The sequence below is a fragment of the Athene noctua genome, chromosome 18 (assembly GCF_965140245.1).
Source record: "Athene noctua chromosome 18, bAthNoc1.hap1.1, whole genome shotgun sequence".
Classification (NCBI taxonomy): domain Eukaryota; kingdom Metazoa; phylum Chordata; class Aves; order Strigiformes; family Strigidae; genus Athene; species Athene noctua.
Window position 1 is genome coordinate 10,667,521 of NC_134054.1, and position 10,801 is coordinate 10,678,321.

The 10,801-nt window shown below is 46.1% G+C and overlaps 1 protein-coding gene across 2 annotated transcripts; it reads right to left on the reverse strand.

Moving 5' to 3' along the window:
* Window positions 1–364: 364 nt before the first annotated feature.
* DDX5 (DEAD-box helicase 5) lies at window positions 365–7,588 on the reverse strand. 2 transcript variants are annotated; one of them, XM_074921793.1, is made up of 13 exons: window positions 7,462–7,588; window positions 5,738–5,903; window positions 5,503–5,599; window positions 5,291–5,424; window positions 5,105–5,170; window positions 4,509–4,650; window positions 4,265–4,425; window positions 3,917–4,089; window positions 3,613–3,723; window positions 3,331–3,392; window positions 3,192–3,251; window positions 1,714–1,938; window positions 365–1,127 (listed from the first exon to the last, which is right to left on the reverse strand). In XM_074921793.1, exons 1-13 carry the CDS (start codon window positions 7,467–7,469, stop codon window positions 745–747), a joined length of 1,788 nt encoding a protein of 595 aa, XP_074777894.1. In that variant the 5' UTR covers window positions 7,470–7,588; the 3' UTR covers window positions 365–744. The 2 variants fall into 2 exon arrangements, with proteins under 2 accessions (XP_074777894.1, XP_074777893.1); XM_074921792.1 differs by having other exon boundaries at window positions 7,438–7,588.
* Window positions 7,589–10,801: the final 3,213 nt, after the last annotated feature.

Here is a 10,801-nt window from a genome sequence, read left to right on the forward strand (position 1 = left end):
CTAACTCACAAGGCCTGACAGCTGTAGATACATTGCACTCGAGCCTAGCCTGCACGTATGCTCCTGTGAAGGCGACAGTTATGGTGCTGCAAAAGCCTCCTACGCTTGTAGCAGCTCGTCAGCAACACCACTGCAGAGTTCTGGTTTGCAAGACTTTTAGCTATACCATTACTCTAGTGGATCTTTCCCAAAAACTGGCCCTACACTAGTGAGACACGGAAGAGCACTGTTTCCAAGTTACTTAGAAGCCAGCTTTAGTTTTCTTCCCCATCAAAGCAGAGCCTGCCATGCTAAGCAATCTAGCCCAATCAAGGCAAGGCTGGTTTTCATATAAGCTTAAATGTTTAATCAGACACAGTTGAGAAACCTTTCTAGAATTTAATATAAAAACATTTGACATTCCATTAATGTAAAGTTGTGCACATGTTGAGAAAATTGCCATCTGAAAGAAAATTCGGTCTTCAAATATCTTTATTGGAAGGCCATGCACTGCCTTCTGTTACTGTATTTCAAATCACTGTACATTTACTTTGAAAACACTGTCTGCATTTTCTAGTACAAAAAACTAAAAATTGTTTCAGGAATGTAGAGAAATATTCAACTTAAATAGCGAAAAAGTGCACCATAATTACTGCTGCACTGCAGTCATTTCTGCATTTCCCATTTCTTAAATAACTATCCTGTTTTGATAACACACAATATAAAGAGCAATTATGAAAAACTGAGACATTTAAATACACTAAGTTATTGAGAATAACTTGTCGGCATTGGGTAACCTATCATAGGAGCAGCACCAGTGGCAGGATATGCATACTGCTGTTGGTTCATGCCATTGTGCATATTTGCAATGTTACTTCCATACTGCTGATCATAGCCGTTCTGGTAAGCCCCCGCAGGGTTACCAGCCCTGAAGCCGGCTTGCATGCCTGCAGCTGCAAAGCCATTTCCAAAAGGAGTTCCATTACTGAAACTTTGGGCACTGTAGGCCCCATTCTGAGTTTTTGCTCCAAAGTCTCTCTTTCCTAGTGCACCATAGTTTCTCTCAAAGTTCTCCCTCTCTCTAAAACTACTAAATCCACCCCTTTTGCCCGCAGAATATCTGTCACGTCGATCACCTCGGGAACGACCTATTAAAAAAGACAAGACATAGTTATATGTATGTCAAAAAGGCTGTATTTTACATAGCACCAAATGAGTTCAGCTAGTAAGAGAAAAATCTTTCCCTCTGTTCCAGCAAGGCAAAACTACTGTAAAAGCTTTCCAGTTGCTAACTGGACTCCAGTATAGATGAAGACTATCTTGACAAAACTGTCTAACCTAGGAGTCGTCACATACCCTCCCCTGTAACACAAGTGGTGGCATTAACACAAAAAGCCACTTTCATCTTGCCAAAAGGACACTTACATCCATCTGTTCTTAGCCATATGAGAGAAGGCCACAAAAATGAGCCCTGAAGTGTTTAATTTGAGCAGATGGAAGTGCATCTTTGGCCAGCACAAGTCATAGGTGTGCCACAGCACAAGCAGGGAACATTCAGGGGAAGGGGTGGGGTTTTTCTGTTGTTGCTGTTGTAATAAATACCTTTCCAGGTCACCATAACTGGTAGCTAAACCACCTTCCACATCCATTTTGGAGAGAGGCTGGAGGTGGAATTTGAGTTTCCATTTTGTTCCGAGAGGAAAGCTATGCACTGTGGTTGAGAACAGTCCTTACCTGAACCTCTGTCTTCAATCAACTGAAGCAATTTGGGGTTGATGGCTTGATTAGCCTCCCGAAGCACAGAGATGAGGTCATTTACTTGCTTAATATTGTTAGGAGTAAAGAATGTGTATGCTGTGCCTGTTTTGGTACTGCGGGCAGTTCGTCCAATTCGGTGGATATAGTCCTCTGAGGAGTTAGGGTAGTCATAATTGATGACAAATTTCACATCTTCCACATCTGTAAAGTGTTGCAGTGTGGCAAAAAGCAAGGTACAAAGTTTTGCACACCACAACAGCCAAATCGAAGATAAACATTAGACAATAGTACTTTAAAGGGAATAATGGCTGCAAAGAACAGTGTTAGAATCATCCATTTCTGCATGAGTATTGTGGAAGAGAAAGTTATGCACACTCCGTCTGTTCCCGTCTCATCACCCACCCTGTGAGCCAAAACCTTACCATAAAGGAGTATGCATTTGCTTGTCATTCCCAACTCAAGAGTCCCCTTTACAAATCATCAAGTGACATCTGAATGCTTCTTGCAGTAGGGCCACTAAAGCTCACAGCAGCCTCTTCATGTGCTCATTTGAGGACCTTAGAGTAAAAACATACAAGGTCCTTCACATACACACTCATTAGAAGCTCAAAAAAAAAGGGGCCACACTGCTCGTCTTGCCAAGACCTTTGAACCGCAGCTGCAAGAAAAACATACCTGTCCCCCCAAAGTCACCAAGTTGTTTTTATGCACTGTGTCTCGTCTAGGCAAGCGCTTCCAAGAAGCCAGGGTTCACTTGAGAATGTGTCTCTCTCTGGCAGGTCTCGACATGACGACTATGTATAGGTGGAGGAACTCCGACTTTCAAAGGCATTGAAAAGCCATTGCTTTCCTGCCCCACTTGCTAAAGTGAGAGGTGGGCTTTTTTTTCTCAGATTTCATGTGCCAGTACTCACCAATTTGTACAAGGCTTAGTACATTTTAAAGCTGCTCTCTCCATTTCATGGTTGAAAAAAATTTCCCTGAACATTGCAGTTTGTAATTATTTTCTTCAACATTTCAGCAAACTCACTGAAATTCAAAGACCCACAGATCACAGCAGACAGTATGCACAAAACTAACAGTACTGCACCATGGCAAATCATGCAAAGCATGGAGAGAAGAGAAATACCAGGGCAAAGTGAACTGTGAATGAAACTGCTTATTTCATGAGAGAACAGTTTATGGGGTAGTAGTTTAAAAGGATGATCTTTGCCTTTTGAAGATTACTGGCACACAATGCTCTCAGCTTTCACCTCTCTATTTGACTGGAAGCAGCCAGCCGATCATTTCCACTAGTCCTCCATCCCCCTCGAGTCCTCCGATTGTCATGCCTAGGCCTTGCCACAAAGACTGCACCTTTATGTGAAGAAAACTTAGAAAAATGCAGAGGTTAAAGAAAGCAATAGACTTTCTTTAAATAGCTTTGGGCAACTGGCATTACGAGTTGTACTAACCTAGACCTCTGGATGCAACATCTGTAGCAATCAGGATTGGTGCTTTTCCGTGTTTGAATTCTGTAACACAAGCAACTTGTTGTTAGTTTGTTCATTAAGTAACAGAACATATGCTTGTAGAAATCGCTAAAATACTCACCATTTAGAACCCAGTCCCTCTCCTGCTGACTTTTATCACCATGAATACCCATTGCTGGCCACCTGAAAATACACAACATGACCTCAGACTATTCCCTGAGTAGGTTCATTAGCCAAAGACAGGGCTACTGACAAATTCCAAATAGCTTCCAGAGTTAATTTGAGGATTTTACCTGACACCTGGTGTCAGTGTATTTGAAAGGTTTAAGTGGCCACTCACGAAGAATCAAGAGCATGTTCAGACTACTGGGGCAGCTCACTAAAGTTTCAGCATATTACTCACCCATCTCTCCTCATTTTCCTGGTAAGATCATCACACCGTCTTTTGGTTTCCACAAAAACAATTGTTTTATTTTCCTTCTCACTCATTATTTCTTCCATCAAACGAATAAGCCTATTATGAAGAGATGATGGTTAGAGCTGGGATTGATTTGTCCTGCTGAAGTACAGCCTGATTTTTTTATACTTTTAGTCATCTCAGACTGGTGTCAAAAAAAATCCATCAAGACAAATTTGTTTCACAGTTCATAAACTAAAACTAACCATTAAAAAGCATATTAAATGCTTTGCCCCCACTGACTACTTACTTGTCATCTTTCTCTACATCATGACACACATCCACAATCTGAAGGATGTTGTGGTTTGCGCTCAGTTCTAATGCGCCGATGTTGATGTGTACATATTCCTTCAGAAAGTCTTCAGCCAGCTGCCTTACTTCCTTTGGCCATGTGGCACTCCACATCAGAGTCTGCCTGTCAGGCTGGAAAAGGAGACTAGGGTCAGTACAAGATCAATATACCATCAAATCAAATGCCCAACCCCAAAAAATTCTACCCAGGCAAGCCTGAGAAAGCTAATTGCACTGCCCTTGCTTTAATGACCACAGTGGCATTTTGTTTCTGCAAGTGATAAATGCATGAACCATTCATACTCACTCTTATCTGATCCACAATTTTTCTGATCTGAGGTTCAAATCCCATGTCAAGCATCCTGTCAGCTTCATCAAGGACAAGGTAAGTACACCTCCTGAGATTGGTCTTTCCAGCTTCTAAGAAGTCTATAAGTCTTCCAGGTGTAGCAATGCAGATTTCCACACCTAAAAATCAAGGGCTAAAGTCAGCTGAAGTAGTTTTCACATTGCCTCAGAGAGAGATGCATCAAATCAAGGCTTATCTGTACCTCTTTCTAAGTCACGGATTTGTGGTCCCTTTGGAGCACCTCCATAAATACATGTAGACTTCAAACGGCAAGCTCTGCTATATTCAGCAGCTACCTGCTGCACTTGTTGAGCCAGTTCACGAGTTGGTGCCAGCACAAGACACTAGAAATAAGATGCCCACCTTTCAATATCAGTTCAATACCTATTTGAAGCTTCTAGTCTGACACCCATTTTAAATGGAAAGGTTGTCGTATCTTCCTTCAGTGCCAGATGACTAAAGTAGATTTAAGTAGCCCCAACTAGCAAACTAAATTACCTAACATCTCAATCGCCAAAACTGATCTATGCTGTGTGGTAAGATACCTGAAAGTCACTAGCTCCCAGGGGATTGCAACTTCCAAAACAGGACATCTAGCCCCGTTCTGTACAATTTTAAGGACAACCTAATCAGACCTTATAGAATGTTCTTGGGATCCTAACAAAACGTGGAACCGCTTTAGTCATACAGAGAAACACAACACAGCTATGCACCCTTATGACTGCAGACAACTGAACTGTAAAAAAAAAAATCCCATTCTCTAGAAATTAAGATCCCCTTTCATTTAGGAATACTTACAATAGGTCCATCTCCTCGCTCCAGGAATGGCTGATGATTTATATGCACAATAGCAGGCAACAAGTACTGTTTGGGAGAAAGAAAAGTCTCATTAGTCTCTTCCCAGAAGTGTTCAGCCCGCACTAAGCTAGGCCATACTTTCACTGCTGAAATCCAACAGTATTCCAGGCTACAACCAACACTTACAGAGAGTGTTTTCCCTGATCCAGTCTGTGCCACTCCAACCATATCCAATCCACTCAATGCCACAGGCCAACCTTGTGCCTGAATAGCAGTTGGTTCAGTGAAGTTCTGCCTCTGAATTACTTCCATAACATTTGCTTGAAGAGAAAAGTGAAACTTAAGACACTGTTTTAATCAAGTCTAGAAGAATAACCAGTATGCTAGTCTTCACTTACCAGGAAAGTTAGCTTCATAGAAGTTTATAATTGGTTTTGGACAGTTATGGCCCCTAACTGTGACTTCTTTGCTTGATCTGTACTGTTCAACTTCTTGCTGCAAGACAAGAACAAGATTTTTTGAAATAAGCTTTGATACCAAACTTGTAAGTTACCCCATCCACGCTTGCTGGGCCCCATGACACTCAGCATGTTTGCACTTTTTGTTTACTTTTGCATGAGTTAGGGTACATACCACAGTACGTCTAACTACATCAGGATGTTCTTGATAGAAGTTCTTCTCAAATTTGGGCAGCTCATCTAAATTCCATTTCTTTTTTGTAAGTTTCTCCCCAGGGTTTCCAAATTTCTTCCCAGAGAGGGGTCCACCTCTACTTCCTCCAAAACGAGGGGCTCCAAACCTAAGGAAGATCACACCTTAATCCAAGAGAAACGTTTTGGTGCTGCTCTTACACAACTTAACTGCTATATTTGTGGTCCATCCTGTAACTTTACAATTCAAATTTATAAATCCCACCTGCAGGATACTGAAACTTCAGATGCCACAATCTGCCTAGTTACAACTAACTCATGTTCAGAGGCTGAGGTAACACGTATGTCTGTGGCTTCCTTAAAGTGAAATTGAAAGGCCTATTAGCAAGTTACCGCACAGGCAAAGGACATTAAAACCTTTGTACTACCTCATGATCAAAATGGTTTCCCACCCAAGTGACACTCCCACTGTGTGTCAGCCTGCAAAAAGTGAGCAGAGACACTTACAAAACCTTGGGGCAACTTTCCCATAAAGCGTTTTCTTGTACCCCAAAAGAGAGACTTCTCTCGGTAACGATGTTTTACGAGGCCACGCCATTTTTACGTTAGTATTTTAGGTTCGCTCCCTCCATTCAGAAAAGCCTCGTCTCGAAAGCCTGACCCGGCAGCCCCGAGGCGCAGCTCGAAGCAACGCAAAGCCCTGCACTGAGGACCGCTAAACTGGATCCGAGCGTGGGGCTCCCTCCCCCGCCCCGATTGCTCCCCAATTTTGGCCGGGCAGGCGCTGGGAGCGATCCTTCCCAGCACAACACAGCGCTCCCAGAGGGGACCTGGCTGAGTGGCCGCTGCTTCCTGCCAGCGCTGTTTCCTTTGTCTCTCATTTCTGTCTACGCCACATTTTCCAACCGCTGCCATTTTAGACTCTGAGCTGGGCGGGGGGAGGAGGAGGAGGAACAAAGGCAGCAGCAGCAGCCGGCATTTTGATTTCCCCTCAGTCACCGCATGGCGGGGCCGGCCATTAACATCCGCTTACACAACACAAAGCGGGAGCCGGCCGGCTTCTACCAGCAACAGCTAGAGCCACCGTCCCTTGTGAGGGGGAAGGGAGGAGGAGGGAACCGCCCTACCGAGAGCTCCCCAAAGCTTCGGCACCGACGAAACGCCCGGCCAACCCACTGACCCACAAACCTCCAGCCAGCCCGCGTTCCCCGGCCCACCCCCAGTGACGGGCGGAGAGGGGAGAATCGAGCTCTGCGTGGGCCATCCGCACCCGGGGGTATGTCCCTGGAGAGCGGGGAGGGCGAGTCCATTTCCTCCAAAAAAAAAAAAAAAACCAAAAAAAAAAAACCCCACCCGCGTCCTTCATAAGCCGCCACACACAAGCGGGGGCAGCGCTGAGGCGGAAGGACCGAGCCCCCCCGCGGATCACACCGCCACCCACGCACAGCTGCCGCCCTCGCCGGCGTTCAGGGCTCCTTAAACCACTTCCCCTTCCCCGGCCTCCCCGCGCGAAGCTCCGGAGGCCTCGGGACGGCAAGTGCTGAGGAGAAGGGCTCCAGGGCCCAACCCCCACGACTCGCCGCCATTTTAAACGGCTGAAAAAAACAACCACCGGAACCCCGCAGTCAGGATAAGAGTCCGGACGCTGGCGGCGGCTAGCGCCGGCCGGGCCCCCGGACTCACCCTCTATCCCTGTCGCTGGAATACCCGGGCATGGCGATGGTGGCGGTAGGCGAGACGATCCCGGTCACTTAAAGTGGGTGTCGAAGGGCAGGGCAGGATCCGACGCCGTTGGTGGGGGCACTGAATGTAGAGCGCCTCTCCGCCCGGATGCCGGTTATATAAGGGGGCCGCGGGGGCTGCTGGGAACCGGCCGGTGACGCCACCGCAGGGCCCGCCCCTTCTCTTATGTAACGGCCCGATAGGCCCAAACCCCGCCCCCTCCCGTGTGGGCGTGGCCACAGCTCGGCCGACTGACCGGCTTCTGCTCTCGCGGCCGGAAGTTCCCCTCCTCCTCAGGGCGTGGCCTCCGCTGACGTCACTGCCCGCAGCGCCCCACCCGGAGGGCCCCCTCCCCCCGCAAGGCAGGGCGCGCGCGGCCGCGCCTGCGCAGAGCCGCTGGCGGCCCGCGGCCTGGTGGCGCCGGCTCGTCCCTTGGCCGAGGCCTGTGCGCGCCGCGAGCGGGCCTTGGCCTGACGGGAGCGGGGATTTCCCCCCTCCCAGCCCTTGGCCGCTGCACCTTGATGCCTTTCGGCCTCCCGGTTTGCCCAGAGAGCCGTTTGGCTGCGAGCTGTGGCGCAGGAGCAGCGGTGAGGCAGCGTGCTTCAGTTCAGGCCTGGCTGGGGCCGGAGGGCAGCTGGTGGAGCAGAGGGACCCCAGCTGCCCGCAGTGAAGTTCCCTGAGCTAAAAGCCTCACAGCGACAGTCACATAAACTGTTTGTAGAAAGCCTCCTGCAAGAGGTGAAACCCAGGCTTAAGTGGAGTTACCACATTTTAACTAGTAACTGATACTTGAAGGAAAGGTAGGTGCAGCCACACACCCGGGATCTCCCAGAGACTCAAGTCAGACACGCAGATCCCCACAACAGGTTGGACACATAACAGCAGATAGATATTAAACGCTACTTCGAGCAGCGCTTTTAGACTGCTACCCATTGCCCTTTATAAATATTAAATACATGTGATTGGAAGCAGTTACTATTTTTATCTCCTAATTCCACAACAGGGCTAGTAAAGCAATTCAAAGGTCACAAGAAGTGCACCAGTGCACTAAAGGACAGGACTGTTTAGAAAGTGCATGTATCATAAACATCAAATAGCTGAAGCGGATACTGTGTTGCTTATCTGCCCTGCTTTGCTAGCCCGAGGAATAACCTGAATATCTTGCTACCCGAGGCTTAAAGCACACAAAGGAAAAGGTGAAGCTTGAAGCATAAATGCAGTCATATTGCCAGACCACCTGTTTCAAGCAGTGGTGAATGCAAATGAAAACAACATAAGGAAGAAGTGCTGTAATAACACTCTCTGTTTATATCCTCCCACCTTCTAGCAATCCATGCTTTAAGGCTTTTCTGAGACAAAAATAACTGTATTTTATGGCCATTTCTTCACATTTTTGTCTTATTTATACTCTTAGCTTTTAAAATACCACGACAATGTCTTTCACAGTTTAATCATACACTACCTGAAAAACATTTCCTTTCTGTCTCAGCACGTTGCCTGGTAAGAACAAGGGGCACCGATGAGTTATTAGAAATGGTGAGTAATAAATTTCTGTTTATTTATACCCTTTGTGGCCATTAATATCTTCTAAGTCACCTCCTTTGTAAACTAGATCTGCAGTCTATCCTCTCCTTTAAAAGCAAATCCACACTTCTGATTATCCTTGCCATTTTCTCTTTATTAACAAGGATTCAGGATTTGAGCCCCATACAGATTTACATAATGAAGGCATACAGATGCTTTTGATCTGTTATATATTGTTTCCTAATCTTTTTCCTTTTTTTTTTTTTTGATTGTTGCTAAGAATGGAGCAAGGTTCTTCAAAGAATACTACTAGATGTTTCCACGATCTCTTCCTCAAACTAACAACTAAATTAGGCTTTTGTTTATGAATAGCCACAGCTGTTCCCACTTAGCAATTTGGAATACCACCTCAATCACTCACTTTTTAATTGTTTTGTTCTTTTAGTAGCACTTGACTAGGTTTCTTAATGCTGCAAATTGCCTGCAAATATCCCCTGCAAATTTCTGATAGGGGATCCTTCCCTTTTTTTTTTTCAGTATGAGTTACTGATTTAATATAGCTTATTAAATATTTTTCTCCAAAAATACCCCTTTTAACACTCGATACCTACTACCTACTCACTCTATAGGCTTCCTGCTTCTGAGGAGTCTGAAAAAGGTTTTTTCAAAGGCTGTGAAAATAGTAAATTGTCCGATCTTTTCTTATTCTTGCCCATTATATTTAGCTTAACAGTTGGGTTTTTTTTTGTTTGTATATAGTTTACTGGTTCCTCTTACTGTGCTGTTTAAGTTTTAAAGAATTGAAAAGACTAAACAAAAAACTCTGTCTCGCTTGCGTGCATTTAGTCTGCAAGTAACTCCTTTTGGTTTCCTCTTTGAGACAAACTTCCTCGTTTTTGTGTTCCACCCCTTTAAGGTAAACAGAATCGATTTTCTTGTTTTCTTACTTTGAGCCAAAATACACAAAGCAAATCAACACAGCTTTAGAGCTGCATATCTATCGAACTGAAATCCACGTTCTGGTATTAATTTCGAGAGTACTGAGATGCATGTGCTTATACACACAAGAGCTCTTTTGTGTTTATTAAAGCAGTATGTGCATTTGCATTATATCTAAAAATTATGTCTGTAGACTGTTAGAGGCAACATTGTCACTGATGTTTACTTGCTGCTATTGTTCTGAGTCATAATTGCTATCTTAGCCACTTGCCATGCTCCAGGAGCTTAAGGATATGGGCCACCATTATTTCTGGGTTTGGGGGACTTGATGCACCATGGAAACTCCGGAATTCCTAAGGCGCATGGAATACCGTTGCTCAGTAGGGAAGACAAATTTCACCATCCAACGTCTCCAAAACCCTGTACACTAACAGCTAAAAACACAGTGAGGCTCAAACGCTGCTGTTACCACTGGTGCACCAGGCACACCTCCACCACCTGCCGGTTTAATGCTCATGTAAACACCACCTCGGACTACCGGCAAGCACTCCCCGGCCGGGCCTGCAAGGTCAAGTGCTGGAACTTTCCTCCGCCAGAGGCCAGCCCTCTCCCCACCTCATTGCGCCTCTGAAAACAGGAACAACCCCCTCCCACTCAGGGTGACGAGGGTGGCACCACACCGGGCAAACCGCCGCCTTACAGAGCGGGCTTTATCACGCCGCCATTTTACACCGCCAGCCGCCCTCCGCAGCCGACACGCCGCCGGGCCGGGCCGCAGGGAGCGGCCGCCGGGCCCTTCCCGCCGCGGCTCGGCGAGGAGCGGGGCGCGTCACGTGACAGCCCCGCGCGGCCCGCACCAGGA

Excerpts from the sequence above, each read along its gene's own strand:
- DDX5 (XM_074921792.1), bottom strand. The coding sequence starts at position 7,469 with ATGCCCGGGTATTCCAGCGACAGGGATAGAGG. Across the intron at positions 4,651-5,104 it reads AGCGAGGAGATGGACCTATT|TGTCTTGTGCTGGCACCAAC; the intron begins GTAAGTATTCCT and ends TCTTATTTCTAG. Across the intron at positions 1,128-1,713 it reads GATTGAAGACAGAGGTTCAG|GTCGTTCCCGAGGTGATCGA; the intron begins GTAAGGACTGTT and ends CTTTTTTAATAG.